At 28.8% G+C, this 22,111-nt stretch overlaps 1 protein-coding gene across 5 annotated transcripts in view; it reads left to right on the top strand.

Moving 5' to 3' along the window:
- Positions 1 to 22,111, top strand: part of LOC106685763 (brain tumor protein) — a 185,808-nt gene that overhangs the window by 72,864 nt on the left and 90,833 nt on the right. The window contains exon 2 of one of the 5 annotated variants that reach the window (XM_067046780.1): positions 8,753 to 8,841. The exons of 3 other annotated variants lie outside the window; for them this stretch is intronic. In XM_067046780.1, coding sequence (XP_066902881.1) covers positions 8,807 to 8,841 — 35 coding nt within the window. In that variant the 5' untranslated portion in view covers positions 8,753 to 8,806. Of the gene's footprint in view, positions 1 to 8,752; positions 8,842 to 20,479; positions 20,545 to 22,111 lie in introns of those variants that run through there. One more of the 5 variants, XM_014428661.2, reaches the window with a different exon arrangement.

Genomic DNA, 22,111 nt, shown 5'->3' with positions numbered 1-22,111 from the left:
AGTTTCTTAAATCATCTAGAGAAATCAAACTTTAGAAAACCAAACTTGTTTTTTTACTATTTTATCATTTATATATTTTTTTCTATAGTTTTTCATAAATCAACTATCTGTTTTATTCTACTAAATGTATATCTTTTTTTACTATTATTTTAATGAGAACTAGTATGAAGAGATGATTCACTATCGGTTCTCCTCAATGTGGTATCTGAATGTGGGGATAACCGAGAACCACTATATGGTAATGCATCAATTCGTTTTTCAACTGAGTGTGATTTCATGGAGAGCAGCACTACGATATACTAATGGGCCATGCTGATATGAGTTTCTTAAATCATCTAGAGAAATCAAACTTTAGAAAACCAAACTTGTTTTTTTACTATTTTATCATTTATATATTTTTTTCTATAGTTTTTCATAAATCAACTATCTGTTTTATTCTACTAAATGTATATCTTTTTTTACTATTATTTTAATGAGAACTAGTATGAAGAGATGATTCACTATCGGTTCTCCTCAATGTGGTATCTGAATGTGGGGATAACCGAGAACCACTATATGGTAATGCATCAATTCGTTTTTCAACTGAGTGTGATTTCATGGAAAGCAGCACTACGATATACTAATGGCCCATGCTGATATGAGTTTCTTAAATCATCTAGAGAAATCAAACTTTAGAAAACCAAACTTGTTTTTTTAATATTTTATCATTTATATATTTTTTTCTATAGTTTTTCACAAATCGACTATCTGTCTTATTCTACTAAATGTATCTCTTTTGTAACTATTATTTTAATGAGAACTAGTGTGAAGAGATGATTAACATTTGGTTCTTCTCCATATAATTGAAGGTGGAGATAACCCAGAACCACTATATGGTAATGTATCAATTCGTTTTTCAACTGGGTGTGATCTGATTGAGACCAATATTAGGACATACTAATGGGCGATGCTGATATAATTTTCTTAAATCATCTTGATATCTCAAACTTAATAAAACGAAAGAAGAAAAAACTGAAACAGTTTAGCCAGTATCTCTGTCGCAAGCTCCCTGATAAAGACCTGAATATCAGATCGGAATGCTGGCTCGAATAAATATTTTTTTGTTTGTGTTCTGCTGGTCATAAATCCGGAGATAACCAATTCGTTGCCGCTTCCGAATTTCTTCGGTCCACTCTTAGCATCTTAATCATTGTGTTGAACATTGGGTTTCAAGTGTAATCAAACAAAATACTCATAAATATTTATATAATGAGAAAAACTTTTACAGATTCAAATTTCGACTAGTTTCCAGCTCTATTTAAGAGTATTAAAAACCTCAGTTATTCTTGTCGAAGCAATTTTAATTAATATTAATGCTTTCAATAATTAAAACGATATATTATTTTTATTTTTAATAAATGAAAGATAATGATTAATGATAAAGAACAATTTATGATATATAAGGAGGAGATGGTGGGGGGTGAGGTCAGAATATAACACAAATAAGTTGGAATAACTTATTTAATATTGCCAACGTTTCGACCAGAATTTCTAGTAGGAAATCGTAAAGTCACTTGGCTACTAGCAGCCCTGATGAAGGCTAGAAATTTTGGCCGAAACGTTGGCAATATTAAATAAGTTTTTTCAACCTATTTGTGCCATATTCTGACCGCACCCCTAACCATCTTCTCATATATCACATCAAGGTCAGCTATCTTCTCTACATTGATTTACGATGTCATGATAATCATAAAAATAATTCCTGTCCTTTGCAATTCATACACATATACCTCAAATTTCACAATATATAACATACATCTTGTGTGATTTTTGTGGTCATCGAACAATGGAAAATGGCTCATTTTATCTAGCAAAATGAAAAAAAAAAAAGTGATAAGACCTAATGTGCAATACAGATGGTTTCAAGTGAATATTATATTATTTGTATACATCACTCCAAAAATGTATTTATTTTTATTCTCTTAAAAACAAGTTCTATTAAGATTTCTCATTTTTAATTAAGTTTTAAAATAAATATAGTCATATGAATTTAAAGAATTCATCTCTCCATGACTGTTTAAACAGAAATTAATGGAACCTACTTCAGACTGGTAAAGTTATAGAATAGCTGGTATTGTTATCCACTGATACCTAAAGTCACTATTAATGGTACATTTGCTAAAATAAGATGAACAAATATCACAAAAAAAAAGTATACTATTGAAACAAATTAAATGAAATTTGTCCAATTTACTGGATACTATTGTTGAGAATACCTTTTGTCCTGAACACATCCCATTATACTAGGATATATTTAAAATGTTTACTTTTAGAGATTTTAATGTGATATGTTTAGCTACGTATTGTTTACTTTAACGAGACCTGCCTGAAGTACAGGAATATTAAATCATATTTTTTTTACTTAACGCATTCCTAGTGCTCAACGAGGCTACTATTGTATGAGTAACAGGAAGTCCTGGCTGCTGGAATATGTTATGACGTCACCTCCCAAGGTATAAAAAGAAAAAACGTCCATTACTAATATGATTAAATAAACGTTTCTGTATATATTTTTTTATTACCAATACAAATAAATATTTCGTAGGTGTTCAGTGAGAGCGATAGATGAACTGACTTGCCCTTTAAGTAGTTACTTCCGATACCCGAGACCGTTTTTCCTGGACTCGTTACTATCGGATACTTCGAGGATCTAGTTACACTCTTCAATTTTAAGTTTCAGTTAAATAAGTCTTCATAATGTAAACCACAGCTCTGATCGATGATCAAATGAATTTTATTTATGAAACGCGTAGAAGTACATATCTTAGCGTTGAAATGATATGATTGTTGCATTATCATCTCCGGAATTTCCAAAACGTTATCCTCTTAGTTAACGGATGTTCGAGAATCATATATATTTATTTCGATGTTTCCACCGTATACTGCCAAATATATTTTTTCCAATTATTTTCAATTTTCAAAAACAGGTTATTTGTATTACTTCTTTTACGGAATACACAGCCCTATAAATGTTATACCAGATTAATGATTTCATTTTTAAAATTTTTTTTTCGTCATATTTCTTCTTGTTATTCTTCATTACCTATTATTTTAGTCTCTCTATTATGCTCCCACTCATCTTGTATATCTCTTCTTCAGGGACAAAAAACAAATATTCATTGTATTATACAATTTTATTTAGATTTATATACTCATAAAATGTTAAAAATGTTGGTACTCACACATAAACAAAAATAAATAATAAGAAATCAAAATATGACTAAGTGAAAATTTTAAATTTATAAAAAACCATCCTGACTTCGGTTCTGAAATTAAAACACAATAGTGCTTCATTTATTAATTTATTTCTTGGACACCACCTATTTGACAAACGCTCTAAACTTCCCATTCACTTCAAAAAATTATACACTACGATAATCAGACCAATTTGGTTACATGGAATGAGCTCTGGGGCTCTACTAAACCATCAAATCTCTCCCGCATCCAATCCGAAATCCTACGTAAAATCCTTGATGCTCTTTATTACGTCACAAATAAACTCATCCACAAAGACCTTAACATCCCATTCGTTGCAGATTTGGCCCAAAACAGATATGCGTCTTTTCATCCAAAAGTTCTTACCCATCCTAACCCTTTAATTCTTAATCTCTCATCCTTAACAACCCCTGACAATCCTCCGGAGCGTCTGAAAAGAAGATGGCCACGGTACCTTCTAATTAAAATTAATGCTTCAAGTACCACCAATGGGTTCCTTCCTAAGATTTTCAAGGGTAAATGAAACATACCATATATTTACTTATTTTATTTTTTATTTTTACAGTTGTAAATCACATTAAATAAATAAAACATTTTTTGGACATTTCGGGGATAAAGTGTTTACAGCATCTATAATTTAACAATTGTTTTTAAATAATCTACAAATTTGTCTGCTAAGTGAATTCCTTCATGTCTAGTGTCTGTTTTATATTAAACTGTTCGGTATTTCGTTTCTTCTAGTTCTGCTTGTTATATTCAACATATCAGTTATATCAAAATTAAATTTAAGTTTCCAAATATTCAAAATAAATCAGCCTCATCATCTCATTTTCACTGTTGTTTACTAATATCATCCATCACAAGTAATTAGATATATCTTATTGTCTGGAATACGGATGTTGATTGGATAAAACAATTTACTTCCAAATTCCTCTTACGTTCTCGAAATTGTTTAAGATAAATGGGCGACGGATTCCTAGGCAGAATGTAATCAAGTTAAATGGAAAATTTATTTGTGAAAAGGAAGGGCTGAATCCCGCCCCTTCAACAGGTTAAATTCTTCCTCAGATTAGGGAAATCCAGCGACGCCTTTTGCAACAACTTGCCCAATAGATCAAGGAACTTGTGTTGTTTTTAGCCGCAAGTAGATGCTTTATAGCCCAACACAAGGCCTAAATGACTTATCTCGTCGCTTGGTTGTTTAATCTAAATCCCTCCGGTTGTTAATTAGTTTGTTCTTCGTTAATTGGGTAGCCTTTCTCCTTCTAGATTCTCTCTTCGCATCCTTTGAGATTTAGCTAAGTACAGATTTGTTTTTCTTACCCGTATCACTTTGTGCAACTGTTAAGTCGGGTTTAGTACTGTCTTAAATTACAGTATCGGCCTTTAACCGTCACACGGTGGATGAAATCACAACTTTGAGTTTTCGAAAATCCTATAATCATTTTTAAACTTGTTGGATTAAAGTATAAATAGCATATGATATAATTCCTTTCATTTAATCTTATTACATCAGTGTTGGATTCAAATCTAAAAAAAAAAATACATCAGTACCTCGTCTTTTTTTCAGTACCTCGGATTTCACAAAAATACTTGCCATTTTTTTTTCTTTAAATTTATCAAAGTCTGCTTATATTGATCCTACGAACTCATCAGCGTTTCATCAGCCAAAACTCAAACAATTCATTGGAAGATTTTAAAACTAGAAGGTTTGGAAAATCAAATACGGATAAAAACCCCTCGGAAGCTCTTGGACTAAATTTGTCTATGAACTGTATAAATATAACTAAACTAAATGTTTAATTACATTCAAGTAACTAGTGGTAAATTCGTTGGTCATGTCACTTCAGCGTCAATTTTTAGTGAACAATGAATTTTCATTTGTTATAAACAGTAACCAGAAGAATCAGTATTAACTTACCTTACAATCAATAATGCCATTGCACTTAAATTAATTGCACTCGTATAAACAGATACAAGTTGTATAACTAGTTTACTGAGTACTTATTTTCTTTATTTTAAACATTGCAAGACAAAAGAGTAGTTACTTCCGTCTTTCTAACTAATTACAAAAACATGTGATGCTTTTAAATTTTTGATTTTTGAGTTTCCTTTTGTGCACATAAATAGTTGAGAGCGTTTATGATATTCTTGTTAGCTTTTTTTCTATATGAAAATCAAATTATTGCTCCTAGTTTTATTTATTTTTAACTATATTTCCTATATCCATTTCATAAATATTTACATTTAGTGAATTTCAAATTACCAGAAACGTTTTGCTGATATTTATTTACTGTCGACTCAGATATTCATTAATCTTTCTTAATTAGAAGAGGTAGTTTATCTTTTGTCACTTCTGAATTTGAAAAACTTTCAGCTATAAGTAAATGAGGTTGCACATGATTTATGTCTTCCAAGTTTGTCGTGCATGCACAGATAGTTAACATCAAATGTTTACACGATGTTAGTGGCTACGACAGCTGCCATTATCAAAGCTTTAAAATATTAAAGCACAGTTAAATTTTATATAGTCCAAGATACGCAGTTTTTCTCCTCTTACCCTAATTGAAGTGATGAAGAGTGCGTATACTAAATATATGTACATATATACATTGGGTATTCAGTATATAAGATATTCATATTGAGACGATGCTGTATCAAGGATAAATTAATTAACATTAAATGCAAATAAATTAAATAATTAACAATCATAACAAAAGGAAATATTACCTATAACAGAATTGTTTAAAATCCTTTTTAATACATACACTTCATAAATACGCATAACTTGCTAGAGGATTTAATACAATGGGATTTAATACTACTTCCTGCCAACACTGTTTCATCATTTAACAGCCTTAAACAAAATGTAATATAATTCTACCTTTGTAATAAATTAAAATTTTTAATTGTGCTTGAACACGTACTAAAAATCATTGGCTGTTTTATGATCGATTTGTCACGCGAGATGTTCTATTACTTTATCTCTATGGAACCAGTTAAAATTCGGTGTAACATTGGGCGTTATGAAGTTTGGCATGAGAGAATTATAGTATTTGCTTGAATCTTACTAAGTTAAGCTACTATGTTTTTTCCCCACATCTGAAGGGAGGAAAGCGATGTGGTATTCGTGGAAAATATTTATATGAAATTGCTGGATTTGAAAATTTCGTCTCGCATCTTATGTTTCATAATGAGATGTTAATAGTTGACAGTAGATTAATGTGTGGAGAAGAATGTCGGAGGGGGGGGGGTGCGGTCAGCAAATAAACAAAAAAGTATTTATTCGTGCCGACGTTTTGACCTCAATTGCAGGTCTTCATGAAGGCTAAAAAATATAAAGAGATAAAAACTATTATTTAGAAAAACATAAAAAAATAAAAATTAACTAATGTTTTATAAATTAATTCTAATTTCTGTTTGTGCTCGAATTCACAACGGGAAAAACGCCCAATGTCGTTTAACAATTTTTTTAAGGATTGTGGGCCGGTTACCTGGATGGTCCTATATCAAATTTCATCCTATTTTTTTTTTTTTTTTTTTCATTTTTCTTTCACTCATTTATCCTTCAAAAACTGAACATCATCTATGGTAAAAAAAAAAAAAAAAAGGAAAGAGGAAAGAGGAGATATCTGTAAAAGTTAACCAGTATCAATTTAACCAAATCCCGTGAAGTACTTTAGCTTATGCAAGCGAAAACGTGTTTTCCTTAACACTGCTATAATTCGAACATGACTCATCCGATTTTGCGCAATGTAATAATGGTCTAGTATTGATTTTAGCAAATCCCATCCATTTCTTTCCCTTGTGCATATCCAAAATTCTTGGAACGCTTCATAGATAACCATTCAAATTTTGGTATATTTAATCAGGATTTTCACAAAATCTATTTTATATTTACACCATTGAGATACTATTTCCCCGATTTTAATTTTATATAATTAAAAAAAATTATTGTTTTAAACAAAGTTACATCATCAGTTTACATCGTTCGTATTTGTTCATATAGTTTGTGTAGTGTCTCAACTGTATTTTTCTGTTAACGCAATCTATAGAATAATAGTCATTTAGAATAATAACAAAAACCGGGGGCAAAGGTTCTTGAGAGAGCTATGTTAAATAACTAACGTTACATAAACGAATTAACCAAAGCTGTCAGCTCGAGAGTGTAGATATCCCTTTCTGTAAGACACTTTATCGTTTACCGAAAACGTTTTGATGTCTTAAGTAAGTTGTAACTCAAGTTATATAAGAAGAGGTACAATTAACCGTTCGTTGTCACTTGTGCATACATAACACCGGTCAACACGAATTTTGTGTCTGGTTTTCTGTCTGGTATGTCAAATTTTGATTTCTTGAATGTAACTTGTAAAAGAAAAAAAATGCTGTTACCAGATAAATTTTCGTATAAACGTGAACGATATGTCGGATTTTAAGCGGAATTGTCCACTATTTTTGAGACATATTGTTTAAAATATTATGATTAAAAATAAATTGAATTAGCTTTCAGCCCATAAGAAAATGTTCAGGCTCAATGGTTATCGTAAAAATGGCAGATAACTAATTATATTGTAAAGTGGATTATGAAAAAAATATATATTCAAATTGTAATTAATAATGTTTTATTGAATTCAGATAAATTTGATAAATATTATATAAAAACTGGGTCTAAAGAACACAAGATTATTGTACTCAAAACTTCAAAAACTGTCCAATTGGCAATCAAAAAATGTTGAACTATTTATACTGGAACATATTAATATAATTTTTGATAGGAATTGGCCAGTTTTTCTCTCTAACTGTGACCACAACCCGATAATTTTTGGTTTACATAAAGTTGTCGACACAGAAAGATTATTTTATAATTTTAAAAATGTTTTAGGCGAGAAGGTTGCATATAAATATTGATTTTAGGTTTCTATTATTCTCATATCATAATTTATAAAAAAATATTAATAATGTTTTTATTTATCCATTTACGTACATAGTTTAAATACATTTCTTATTTGTTACGATATATTTTAGTTATTTTTATATTCATTTTTTTATTTTTTTTTATTCAGTTTTTTTTTATTTATTGCTATTTTTCATTTGCTACTAATAGCAAATTTTTATTATTTTCAGATTTTAGTTTTTAAATTTGTTTTCATATTATATAATATTTGAAATCATTTAATCCCTTGTTAATATGAAATTTTAAATTTCTTTGCTCAGAACTTTTTCACTATTGCATATTTGGAGATTTTTTTTTTTTACTGCATATTATATGGCTTCTTTTACGGATTTTTATTGTATGATAGCCCAGACTCTGGTCATAAACAATGAAAAGCAGCCAATACTCCAACATACTCGTATTTATCAAAGAAAAGTGTTCTTTACAACCCAACCTATTTCGGACTCGACTCTAGTTCAAAACAACTGTTCTTGGGTTGTCCATTGTGTTACTTGATCAGTAGCAGGTGCAATACTCAACTATTGTTTTGATTTCCGTGTTTAGGCGTTTAGAAATCTGGTCTTCCTTTGCTCTCTCCGGCAACTCTTGGCGACGATCATGACGCTCACCTTCCAAGACGATATACCCGACAGGTTAGTGATGTGGCCAATATTTAGAAGTAGTTTAGTCGCAGCCAGCTTGTCGCTATTTGTAGATGGAATAGTTCTTAAATTGTAGCTCATTATTCTGCTATACTGCAGTTACAAACAGATACGAGTATTTGAGACCTTAATCCTTTAATTAGCAAAATGAACGGATTTTCAGTTAATGGAACGGTTTGGATATTTAAAATTTAGAAATAATATTATTTAGTCTCCAGTATTTATTCCAAAACTATATAATTTTTTCTTACTTCAATTCTCCTCTGACCAAAATAACTATCGTAATTTTATTTTTTTAAAAAGATAAAATAAAAGTATGGTGGTGGTTGGACATTAATCCATCATCAATTCGAAAAAAAAAATTCTTCTAAAGCTAGGAAGGATGTGAATTAACTTATTAATATATTTTTTTCTTCTATTAACTTATTAATATATTAAATTATTTCTTTTAACTTATCTATTAACTGAAGTATTTCTTTTAACTAACTTTTTGTTTTGTTTTTCCTAAATCTGTATATATATTTATTTTTTAATCTATTTGTTCCTTCGTATAAACTGATCTACTGCGATGTCTATTATATCTTTGGTTTGACTTTACATTGCAGTTTGACGATAAATTTGTTTAATGGATCGAACGTGGATCGGGGATAACTGGAAAGGGGAGGTCTGAGAGAGTGAGATAAGGAGAATAAAATTGTCAAGTTAATAAAATAAAATCTGTACCGCTACAACCCATGAAGGTTTCACGGGTTCAGTACTTTGTAAAGAAGCACTGTTACTAGACCAATGGTTATGCAAGGAGGTGATTTGGTCAGAATCACGCTCGACAGCCAGATTTTTACCCAATTTAAGAGGCTGAGTGGACCCCAGGAGGGCTACAGACAAGTTAATGAAATACAATTGTTAAATGTATTAAAATAAAAAATTTGTATTTAATATTTGTAGACGAGTATTGATTGTAAACGAAAAAGGAATGGAAAAAAATTATTGTTATATCATAGGAATATACATATGTTCGATCATGGATTGATTGGTATGCTGTGTATAGTAGGAACCTAATGTAATTGGGCAGCATGGCTGAATTGAGCCTTTAGTGCACATGGTATTTATGAAAATGAAGATGGCCAGGCTGTCATTTATTTATTGCCAACGTTTTAATTCACTATATAGGTCTTTGTCTGTGCGAAAAGAGGCTGGTACAATATAAATTTTTCATTTAATATTTTAGATTTAATTTGTTTCAAAAAAATAAAATACCATGTATACAAAATTTCAAATATGAATCACTGATAATTTTTTTAATCTCGGCGAATTTTCGTTGCTAACTTATGTATGGATCCAAAGTAACATGCGTTTATTCATATTCTTTATTAAATATTTATTAAAAAGTATTTGGAATAATAACATGTAGGTATATTTTTTCTTCGCGGTAGTGGTGTGGCATTTAGCATGTCGAGAAATCTTTCTGAAACTGTGCCAAATCTGCAATCAACACACTTGAGGATATTTAATCTTTTTTCTTGTTTCGTTAATAAGCAATCCAGCACAAATATATTGGTTACTATATTACACAGCATACTAATAAGACTTAGTGGTTATAATATAGACACTAGCATAACATAATTAACAATGATACCATATCACAACTAAGTTATTTACATTGTTTTTAATATTTAATAAAATCAAGTAAAAAATTTGAATTTTAAATAATTGTTATGTTTGATCCTTACATTACCAATAACATTTTTCAAACCCTAGAAGATAAGAACCCTATAAGAGTTGTACGTAACAACGCGGAAATCGTGTGCGTGAATTGAAGCGTCACAAATTATTTATCTGGGTTAATTAGTGTATACTCCTTATCGAAGGATGCACTTCATACCCACTAATTTTGTTGAAATTGTCTGCGTCAATATCATAAATTATAATATCCTATCAACTATGTTTTATTTAGTTGGAAGCAATATTTAAAATAATTTACATCAAAAATTGGAAGTTACTGTTTATTGTGCACAGAAAGCATATGTATTTTTAATACAAATGTTTTATAATATTAGAAATTCACAAAGGTTTAAGTTGCCGCTAATTTTCTTAGCCAACATACATAATACATCTTGTTAGAAGTTATGTTAATATTATAATTATATAACAGCATGCTAAAAACATTTTATTGATTTCAATTTAGAAACGCCTCCTATAATTACAAAATTAAAATATACCTATATAATTTAAATAGTTGTGCTAAACTTTCGTATAAATTATAATGTAAGGTTTTAATTTTTAAATCATAATTTTCTTTTGGAAAAATGTGCTGGTCAACTCTTCCATAAAAAAATTCATAGTGAAAAATATTTTAAGAAAATAATTCAATTTTCGCTGTGTCTTTGCTAAAGCTAAAAAAAAAAATTAAAATAGGGTAGGTCCCGTTTTAAGGAATGCCGTGTCACGCAATTTTTTATATATAATATAATCTATTGGTGAGATCATAGGTATAACTATTATTTGCACTATAAGATTAGTATGTAATGTAATACAGATTTTCTTTACCCGTAAAGTTCGATTTTCATTTTTTTTATTTTAGCACCTACATTTTTTTTTTTATTTGACATATGACAACTATTTAATGTTGCAAAATCGTGTAGAAATAGAAAAAAAGGAGAACTATTTCTCAATATATCTTTGGTCAAGGCGTTCTCACCGCACGGAATGGATTTTTGGTTAACATCTTGCAAATCGAGGTTACGTTGGTACAGCTGTTGCAAGCGGTTTTGTTTCAAGATCATGTGTGAACAATGGACCGTTATTGGAAAGCTCTTATGCAATCGCGGATATTTTGCAAAGCATTTTTGCCCCTGTAATTCTTTTCATTATAGTTCACTTGTAATAAAAAATAAAATTAAAAAATATCTCACTCAATTGCTCTTAGCTCTGTTGAAGAGGAAGGTTCACAAAGGTTGTGCAATGTTTCACCTTTCACGACATTCTTCTCTGAAAAATTCTGCCCTTGTTACGAATGCTTCTGTTTCTAAAATGATTACTCTTTATTATTGGTTAAGAAAAGTAATGTTTGATCCTCAAAAATTGCTTTGCTCCTATTAGCCTAAAGCCTAATGCAGTATTTTTTAGTGTTATATAATGTTTTTTACTTGGTCATATTGTTGAGAAACAAATTACGATTTTCTGCCATAAGTTGACCTAAAAATGCTTTAAATTAAGAATGTTTGTATATTAGCATATAGTAATTTCAGTTTTTTTCTTGTTTGTATTAGTAGTTTTAAATAGTTGACTTTGCCTTCTTGATAGTGGAAAGATATTTTCAACCATTTTGAAATTGCATTTATTGTATTGTAACATTTTATTTAACAAAATTGTATGTTCATTTATTTTATTATATTGCTTATTGTGTATTTTATGTTTCTTGTTATGTTTCATGTTTCGTTTTCTGTTTTAGGTAAGAAATGAGAAATCTATGTTGTTTAGAGTTGATATTTTGATACGTCACATTGAAAACACTGAAATTGTAAGTTTTAATTTTAATCATTTCACTATTTAGTAAATTGTAAGGAAAAATCTTGATATTGTTGCACATACTATACTGTGCACACATGATACTGATGCGCGTTGTAATATTCTTTTTTATTAATTTTTTTTAAAATTTTGTTTGTTATATATTTACATTATAAAGTTATATATGTGTTTATTTAATTATGTATTTATCGTTATTTGGTTTGTTTAATATTTCTAATTGTTGAAAAACATTCTAGTTATTTTAGTATTATTTTTTGTTATACGCTTTGTTTGAATTCTGTTATAACTATATTATACCGACTTCTGCCAAATGTATTCCATTACCAAAATACAGTTTTTGTAGTTAATGCCAATTGCGTGTTTTTTTTTTAATAATAAAATTAATGGTTATTATATTTTAATTTACTAACACTGCTTCTTTTGATCTTTTTGCTCTACTATGTTTTTTACTTAATATAAATTTTACTCATATTTTTTATATATGCATTTCTTTAGTTAAATAAATTGTACAACATTTATCTCATTTCTAAAAAAAAAAAATGTTTGATTAACATTAAAATGTAATTGATTAGTGACTAGATTGTCATTAATTTAGAAATTTACAATAAAAAGTGAAACCCCACGATTAACTTCTTGATATTGATTGATAGGTATATTTGTTTTAAAGATGGATCGACTTAAGCATTATAGCCTGTAAATGAAGTTTTTAACCTTGGTAATTCCAAATTAAGATATGGTCATGAAAATATATTTGTGATAGTTAATGGATATGTATAAAATATGAATCTTTTAAGGTCTCCTTGAATAGTGGCCTAAAGGTCGAAATGAAAATTTTATCGGAGAAAAATAAAGGATCAAAAGAATTTGTATTTACTTATTTATTTATTGATTATCTAATATACAATTTTTTAAATTTCTTGAGACTCGTATTTATTGTTTAAATAAATCAATTGGGATCCTTTTTAAGTCTCAACACTATTATTTCATTAGCAGTGCAACGTATCGGCCAATTCGCCCATCCTCAAGAACAATCTAACAATTAAGATCTTTTATTATACATTCATTTGTAAAAATTTTAACATCATAAACAATTTAACATACCTTAATTATAAATTTAAACCTCACTTCCAATTACTTAAAAACTATTTGCAGGCTATTCGGCCCAGGTTATTAACTGTCAAATCACCCTATAAAACAATAAATTAATAGGGAATCATATTAATTATGATAAAGCTTGCCTTAGCTTGTGTCTAGTTATCTATTTTGTCAGAATTTCAATAATTTTAAAAAACTTTTAATTTTATAACATTTTAGAATTTTAAATTAAATAAATAAATTTTAAATTTTAGAACACTACCAACATACTATATTTAACCTTTAATTCACTCAGGTCTGGCTTGCTATTGATTTATTTCACTTTGAATTGTGGTATAAATTTGTATTTATTTTATTATTGAAATTCATATTAACATTAATTGTAAATAGTAGCTTAAAATTTACCCATATTTTTCATTAATTAACTTTGCTAAAAATCTCTACATAGTGTTGGTTCAAATTTTTTGTATCTGTTTTAAAAATCACTGTATAATTGATGTTCTCTGATACATAAGTAGACTCAAGATATTATTTTCTTTATGTAAAATTATTGTATTATCAAAGTCGAATTACTTAAGTTCTAAGAAGAATAATTAATACAATTTTCAATTTTTTCCTAGTAATTTTCTTTTAAATTAAGCAAAACTCAGGCTCAATTCATTAAAAATGAATTAAACAGGACAATTACAAGAGTTTCTGCTGATCGAGAAAATAATTCCTGTTGACCGAAACGTGCTCCTGTCCACGTAGACTCATAGAAATAACCAATTCCATAGACTGAAAGCATTATCAGATATTCCACATTATTTTAATAACCACGTTTATTTAGTTATTAAATTGAAATTTTTAGGACCGTTTAAAGCGAATAATATTTTTTCAATTAAACAATTTAATAGACGAACCATTGCCAACTCTAATAAATTATATGTCCCTTTGAGTTCATTTCATACAATATTAATATTTTTTTTTACTATTATCAATATTTATAATATGAAGTATCAATTGATATTTCACATAATTAGTTTTTACTTTTTGTATATAGGGTATCATTCATTTAATTTAATAATTTAAAACTTGGCAGATGAAAATATATTTGCTTCGCTCACATATGTCGAGATTACGCATTAAGACCCATAGTACACACAAGTCATTGGGTCTTACACATTTTAAATTGTTGTTAAAATAACATTTATGTTCAATTTTTATTTGGAATATAATAATAAGTAAAAAAATATAATATTTTATTTTATAATAATTATTTTAAATATAATATTCTTTTTGTGCTTACCTGCATTGAGTAAATCAGTATTATTTTGGTTGTTTTGTCCTTTGACCCCATATATAAAATAATATCAAATAATTTTCTACTTTTATTTTATGTTGGAATTAAAATAAACTTGAAAATTTAGATTTAAAATTCAAATAATATTTTTTTTTCAATTTAAAAATATGCCGGTTTATATTATCATTTTTGAAGAAGTTAACAGTCGATAAGTGAAATTTCAATGGATTGACAAATCGCGAGTAGTTAAAAATAGTTCTGATAATATAGGCGAGCTTCTTGTCTTCACAACTTTAGCTGGTAAATATTTTTACGTTACAATCTTAAATTGTTAATCTACGTTACAGGCTTAAATATAATAAATTTCAGATAGCAATTTTTTTTTTTTTTTTGTTTGTCCTTCTTAATATATTTATTTCATATATTCTTCAGTATAGTGTAATCTAAAAACATGAACTTTAAATTAGCATTAACAAAGGGAAATTATTTTAACACATTTTTACTATCGAAGTTATTCTAGTTATTATTTTCGGGTTTTATTGTTCTTTTATTATTTGATTAATAAAATTTGCAATGAAATAATTTTAATCAATGCAATGAAATAAAGAATTAGCATAAGAGTATTTCATGTTATTTAATAACTAATACCTTGAAACATGATTCGATATGAAACCGCCAATTTCAGTCCCTATATTTTAAATTGGTCCTAATTTATTTACTGATTAAATTTATTTGCGACAAGCGTCATTTCCATCTCAAAGAGAGGCATCAAACATCAAACATTCAATCAAGCCCAGGCTGTGGATTCCATTGAATTACAATATTTTATTAGGCCGACGGGGGTTGAAAGTTCGACAATGCAAGGGATGTTGGAGGGGGAGGGTTGGTGTAATGAAATTTTTGAAATATCTTTTTTACGTTGATATATTTCTGTTGGTAAAATGAAATTGTTTATATTTAATTAGTTTTTATCTATTTTCTAGCGTTTATTTTTTTTTAAATATTTTTGTGATTGCGTGCCGTTTCCACTAAACATAGATTCCAGAACCGCCAACCGCTCCACTTAAAATTATTAGTTCGTTTTGAAACTTCATGTTAATTTCTTTTATTTTCAAAATGATTCTATGACAGTTGGGGTTATATTTATTACACTTTTTGTTAACATATCAATATAATGTCCCTTGCTTCTTATGAATCGTTTAAATGCATTTGAATTTTTTTTTTTAATCTCGTAAGGTTTTTCTTCCGTTAAAAATGTTGAACACTATTAAAATCTTTGTTGCTTTGAAATAATAATAAAAAATTATCCATTTAAGCCGATTGTAGGAGTAATATGTTCATTTAAAATGTCGGTTGGTAGCAATTTTTATTTAAAAACACACGTACATTATTAATTATAATCTATGTTTAAATATAATGAGTAGGTACTTACATTACATGACAGTAAATGTATATACATGTACAATTTTTATGGTATAAATAATTATTTCCGTAAATTGATTTATTCTATTTTATCTTATTAAATTTAATTTTCTTTCTTTTGTATATAATTAATCTTGTTATTATTTAATTAGTTTGTATTATATCGATTTATATTTTTATTTATAAATATCATAAACAATCTTTTTTCCACTTTTTTTTTTTTATAGTCTTTATATTCGGTATGGATGAATACTAAAAACACTAATATTACTTGCCCTTAATTGTGGCTTCTTGTTTTATTATTGTTAAATCAAATTTAATTGAAGGACACAAATAATTAAAGCTGATTGTTTAAATACCAATGGACTGGAATTTCATGCTTCATCAGGGCTAAGAACAAAAAACGAGATAACCACCATACTGAATAAAAGGAAATACTCAATAACTAGGAAATAAGAAAATAACAATTAATTAGGGGTATGGACGTAAGGGAAGAACATTACATAAGGGGTATTGTAAGAAAATGTTTAGTGTTTTGTGAGAAGATAAAAGCAGTATGAGACAGTAATATTAAAGTTATGAAAAAGGGAAGAAAAAGAAAATATACATATGAAAATGTAGTAAGTATATGCACAAAACGTAAACTACTTTAAATCAAGGTTATAAAATGAGAAATAAAGTATATATATTATTGATTAAATGTGTAAATAAAATTAAATTAAATTAGGAGGGATTAAAGAATTATTTCAATTACTGTTTGATTAGTTACTCATACGTTTTCTTTCTCACTTTTTTCAACACTCTAATTTTATATAATTTTTATTTTGTGCATATACTTACTACATTTTCATATGTATATTATTTTCTTTTTTTCCCTCTTCCATAAGAGGGATAAACTGCTTTTATCTTCTCATAATACACTACAAATTTTCTTCCAATACTCCTTATGTACCTACATTATTTTTTATCTTCTTATTTTATTATTATTCTGTATTTCCTTTTACTCATTATCGTTGTTTTTTTTATCTCAGCACTGATGAAGGCCTAAAATTTTGGCCGAAACGTCACTAATATAATAAGTTCCACTTATTTCTGTTCTCCACTGACCGCACCTCCGCCATCTTCTCATATAACATCCACAGTTAAAAACTAAAGCATAATTAAATAAGTATGATTATTGTAAAAAACTTTTTTTTTTTTTTTGGATGATATTAATTGTCTTTTATTTTACTTGAATGGCCGAAATATTGGAGATATATTTAGAAAGGTGAGATAAAGAATACAAAAAAAAAAATAAAAGAGGTGTTGTAAAATGCCTTTTAATATTTATATTATTCTATTAAGATTTTATGTTTTCTTCTTCCGGTATGCTAAACAGTTTTGAAATCAAGCATCCAGACTGTAAAAGTCTCCCTTAGTTTTTGTTCAAGTAATTTCGTAAACATAATTATAATGTTGAAACTATAATTGAAAACTTAGCTACAAAGAAAAGCAAAGGCAGCTTATGGTAAGTACTAGATGAATTGTGATATAGCGAGAGCGGTTGTCCTTGCCGGTTCAACAGCCCGCCGAGAGAGAAACCCGACGAAAGTTACGTCATTGGCCTTGATACTAGTTCCTTTGAGGGGGGGTCCTTTCCCCGCAGCCCTGACCCCTCGACCAAGGTTCTCAAGGAAATCGCTACGCTACCGCGCGACCAATCGCTACCCGCCGCCACCTTGCCACGCTCCGAGCTCTTAGTCGCGTCGCATTTTCTCAGCTGCCTACCATCTGTGCCCACCAGATGGGACCCGGCTAGCCCAACGACCCAACAAACAGTCCGGATTCTCATGTAGTATAAACCCGCAGAATATGGTATATAATATGAAATAAAAATATTCCATAAAAAATGTGAAACGAAAAATTTCCCAAGATACATGTTTTTAACCTATTTATTTGTGTTTTTTAAAAAACTTATTTATGCATTTTATTGAACTTATTTATATGTTTCTTTAAATTTATTTATTGGTTTTTTCAATTATTTATTCATTTTTTAATTGTTCTACTACTGTGGCTATTTTATTTTTTCTATTTATTGATAATTTCTTCTAATTTTTATTAGATTTGTGTAACTGATTGTACCAGTGTTGCGGATCACTATGAGAGTGGAATAGAGAGAATAGCGTAGATAGCAATGAGAACAACAAAAAAAGAGAAATAACAAATAAGAAAAATGTAACATAACTTTGTCCGAGGAGGGGGAAAAATATATAAAATTGGAAAAAAAAAATATAGGAAATATTTTGCATAAAGGTTATAGTTAATTAGAAAAAAATACAAGTAGGCAACATTTTTGTATTTGGTATCTTTGTTAATATATGGTATTTATGTATTCAATCATAGATTGTTAAGTATGCTATGTGATTTAGCATCCTGATATATTTGGGTAGCATTGCTGAATAAAGCATTTATTTCTATAAACGATTTATTGGAAGATTAATACTTGACTGTATGTAATAGATTGTTTAAAGATAGTCTGGGTTCCTATTAATAAAGGTACAAATTTGAAAAAAAAACTAGTTACCAATAAATAGTTTTTTTCTATTTTTTTACCTAATGACTGGCACCCGGACTATCTTCCTACCCTTAAAACTTTTATTTTATAAATATTAATATATACATTAATAATTGCCTTGATTTCGTATACACCATACAATTCATTTTTCTTTGTTATTTATTACATTTTAGCTATGTTTTACATATGAGTGAAAAATGAATTGAATGAAAACAGTTTTAATATAAAATAATATAGATGTTTATTGCTGATTTTTAGAGCGATATATCTAATCCACTTATTTTATATCTACGGGTCGTTGTTCTTGAAGATTTTCATATTTCAATTTGTAAAGATTCTAACCTTCCGGTGATCATATGTATGTGAGACACTCAAATTTCTCATTTGTTGCCAAGCACAAGTCTGGATGTCCCCGATATATCCCTTCTTTAATAAAAACTTGTATGTGTTACCCTAGGATTTATCTTAGGACCGATTTTGTCTGAGGGATAGTTTTAATTTTTTTTTTGTACAGTATGGGAACATTTCGCAGATTATTTTCCTTGCTTTTTCTAATTTTAAATTGATATGCTTGGAGTACATTAACTCTTTAATATTAATAAATTTGAAGAATGTAATAAGGTATTAGTATAATTAATTGGCAATAGAAACATAAAATATAGAAATAAAAATGGAAATAATTAAAACACACGAATATCTAATAAAAGACAATAACCAGGTAACTAAATGTATACATGCTATAAAAAAATGTTACTGAATATACAATGTGAAAAGTTATAAACCTTATTTAAGGAAAAAAAAAATTAAAATAAACTTAGTTTTAAAAAATATATGTCTTTTTATTCTGAACTTTCTCACTGTTTGCATTAACTTTTTATATAAAATCTTTCGTGAATTAGATTTAAGGGAAGTACAGTCTATTGTGTAACAAAAACTTTCAGGAAAATTACTTCCTCTTTTATATTTATATTTGAACTAATTAAAAGATGTACTTTATTGTCATTACCTCGGAGGCTAAAGAAAGTCTTTCCACATTGTCACACTTTTTTTTTTAATTAACTTGCTTTAAAAGATGTCGAGATGGCAAATATTAGATGGGCCGTCTGTAGCCGAGGGAGTTGAGCAATCTCATTATTGCAATGGACCAGGTTCGAATCCGGCCTGGGAGTGTCGACTTTAATTTCGTAGCAGTGCCATGGTATGAAAACTTGACATTCCCGACATGGTTAAAATAAAGTGGGAACCTGTAGGGAAACTAGATAATGAGCAGAAAAGTGTTGAAAAAATATCTACTAGGCCGATTGTAAGGAGAGTTATATACTTGTAACTGCACTGTACTTCAGAAAGAAATTGTGTCCATACTGCTATCCTCAGGATTTCAGGAAATTTGATTCAGTCACAGTTCTGATAATTTTATTCACCATTTCATACTTTACGTTTTTTTTTCCGATTTAAGTATTTTTTTAAAGGAAATAACTTTTATATAAAGATCCTTTTATTTTACAGAATTAAATTGCACGCGTTTGTGTTTAAAATGTTTTGTTTGGAGTAAGTGTGCAGGCAGACTCACACCAGACGTGTTCTTTTTTCAAACAGCAATCTAGCTCAGATGTTGACATATTTCCAAGATGAATTATCACTTATGTTGCTTTTATTCGCTACTGATGTCAATATTATTCTTTCATTGTAGGAGGAAAATCCCATGGTAGGTTTGTGTTTACGCTTGATAGCTTATATAGTTGTATTAATCGAGTGCGAAGTCCTTAGTGTGTCTGTGATATTTCAAGATGGTGAAACTTGCCGTTCTTACAAGGTATGTTTTATTTGAATTATTCAAATAGTGAGATATTGTTAGTGAGCTGTTTTGCGTAAATTATTTCTAATTAGTTTTAAAATGTACAATCTACCATGTGATATGAAATATTCTATGTATCAATCGGGTTTGTGGGTTGAGAAATTTTTTAAGCTGTGTCATCTTCTAGTACTCCAGATATGCGTTCTTTATGATCAAGGTAAATAGTAGAGCTTTCTGTTGTTGAATAGTTGCCCAGAATTTGTATGTTATTATGAATCTGATTATTTTATTTTTAGGGGCTCCACTAAACCTTCGAACTCCTCTCGTATCCAATCCTTACAATCCAAAATCCCTGAATGTTCCATGTGTAACCGATCTAGCCCGAACTAGATATCATTCCTTCCATTATAAACTCCCTAACCATCCAAACCCACTAGCTTCTATCCATGTTTCCTCTTCTATTCCTGACAATCCTCAGAGGCGCCTGAAAAAAAGATGGCCGCAAGACCTGCTAAAGTAAAAACGTCATTAGAGTGTTACCAATGAGAAATTTCTCTATACGCCTGTATCACACCATAATAAATTATATCAAATTTACTAAATGTATAATTGTGTACAGTTGTAAATTCCAACAAAGATTAAAAAAATATATATAATAAAAAATAGAAATAACTGACTGTATGAGATCAAATTTTATAAGCAAACTCTTTAAGATGTTTTATTTGTGTTAAATTCCTGTTTTCTGCTGTCAAGAAATTGAGCCTTTTATGTTTATACTATTTCTGATTATTAAGTGAATTAACTGATTAAGAAAATTGTTAACTGAAAATATATGATAAATATCATTATTGTTAAAGAATTTAAGCTTAAAAAGATCATTATTCTGTTTTAATTTATATAGCAAGATTGGTGGTAATGCCCTGCGTTTGTTCCCGTGTAAATACCCATATAGGTATGGTGTCTGTTTTCTTCAATAAAAAATCATTTTTATTCGATTCCTTCCGTTTTCTTTTCACAGGCATTAAAACGTTTTGTTTTTTAGTTGCATCTAGAGTTCATCTCTATGTCTTTCGCAAGGATCTGCCTATCTCTTGTTTCCCGAAATTTCAGATCCTCTTTGTCTCATTCTCGGCAACTTGCCCCAGCCGCACGCAATCTTGAGAATCTTAAGTATTGTATCACAGCCTTAACTCGTCATCCATTACTGGTCCAAACCTTATTAAGATTTTTCTCTCAAATATTTTTTAAACCATTAGTATCAACTCGCGATGAGTTATAAGTTTGTACATTCCTTTATGCTTAGAGATTTTGTTATTTCTCGAAAGCAAATGACTTCTTAGTGGTTTTACCAGACCAAAATGACATCTATTTTTTGACACCCATGTTTCAATTTGAATTTTCTTTGATTTTTAATCATTTTATTTATTTATTCTACTGCGTTATTTTTGGATCTGGATATAATAATTTGAAGCCTACTTGATGGATGCGTATTTGTGAAAAAAAAATGAGGAAGTATACCATTTTTCTTTCTTATCATGTGTTGAAAGTTGTGCCGTCTTAGGTTTTAAATAAAATTCCTCAAAAA

This window comes from Halyomorpha halys, unplaced genomic scaffold (genome assembly GCF_000696795.3).
Source record: "Halyomorpha halys isolate HHAL.00 unplaced genomic scaffold, Hhal_1.1 Scaffold733.1, whole genome shotgun sequence".
In the NCBI taxonomy this organism is placed as follows: domain Eukaryota; kingdom Metazoa; phylum Arthropoda; class Insecta; order Hemiptera; family Pentatomidae; genus Halyomorpha; species Halyomorpha halys.
Note: the sequence above shows the minus strand (reverse complement) of the source record. Positions and strands in the feature narration are given on the sequence as shown.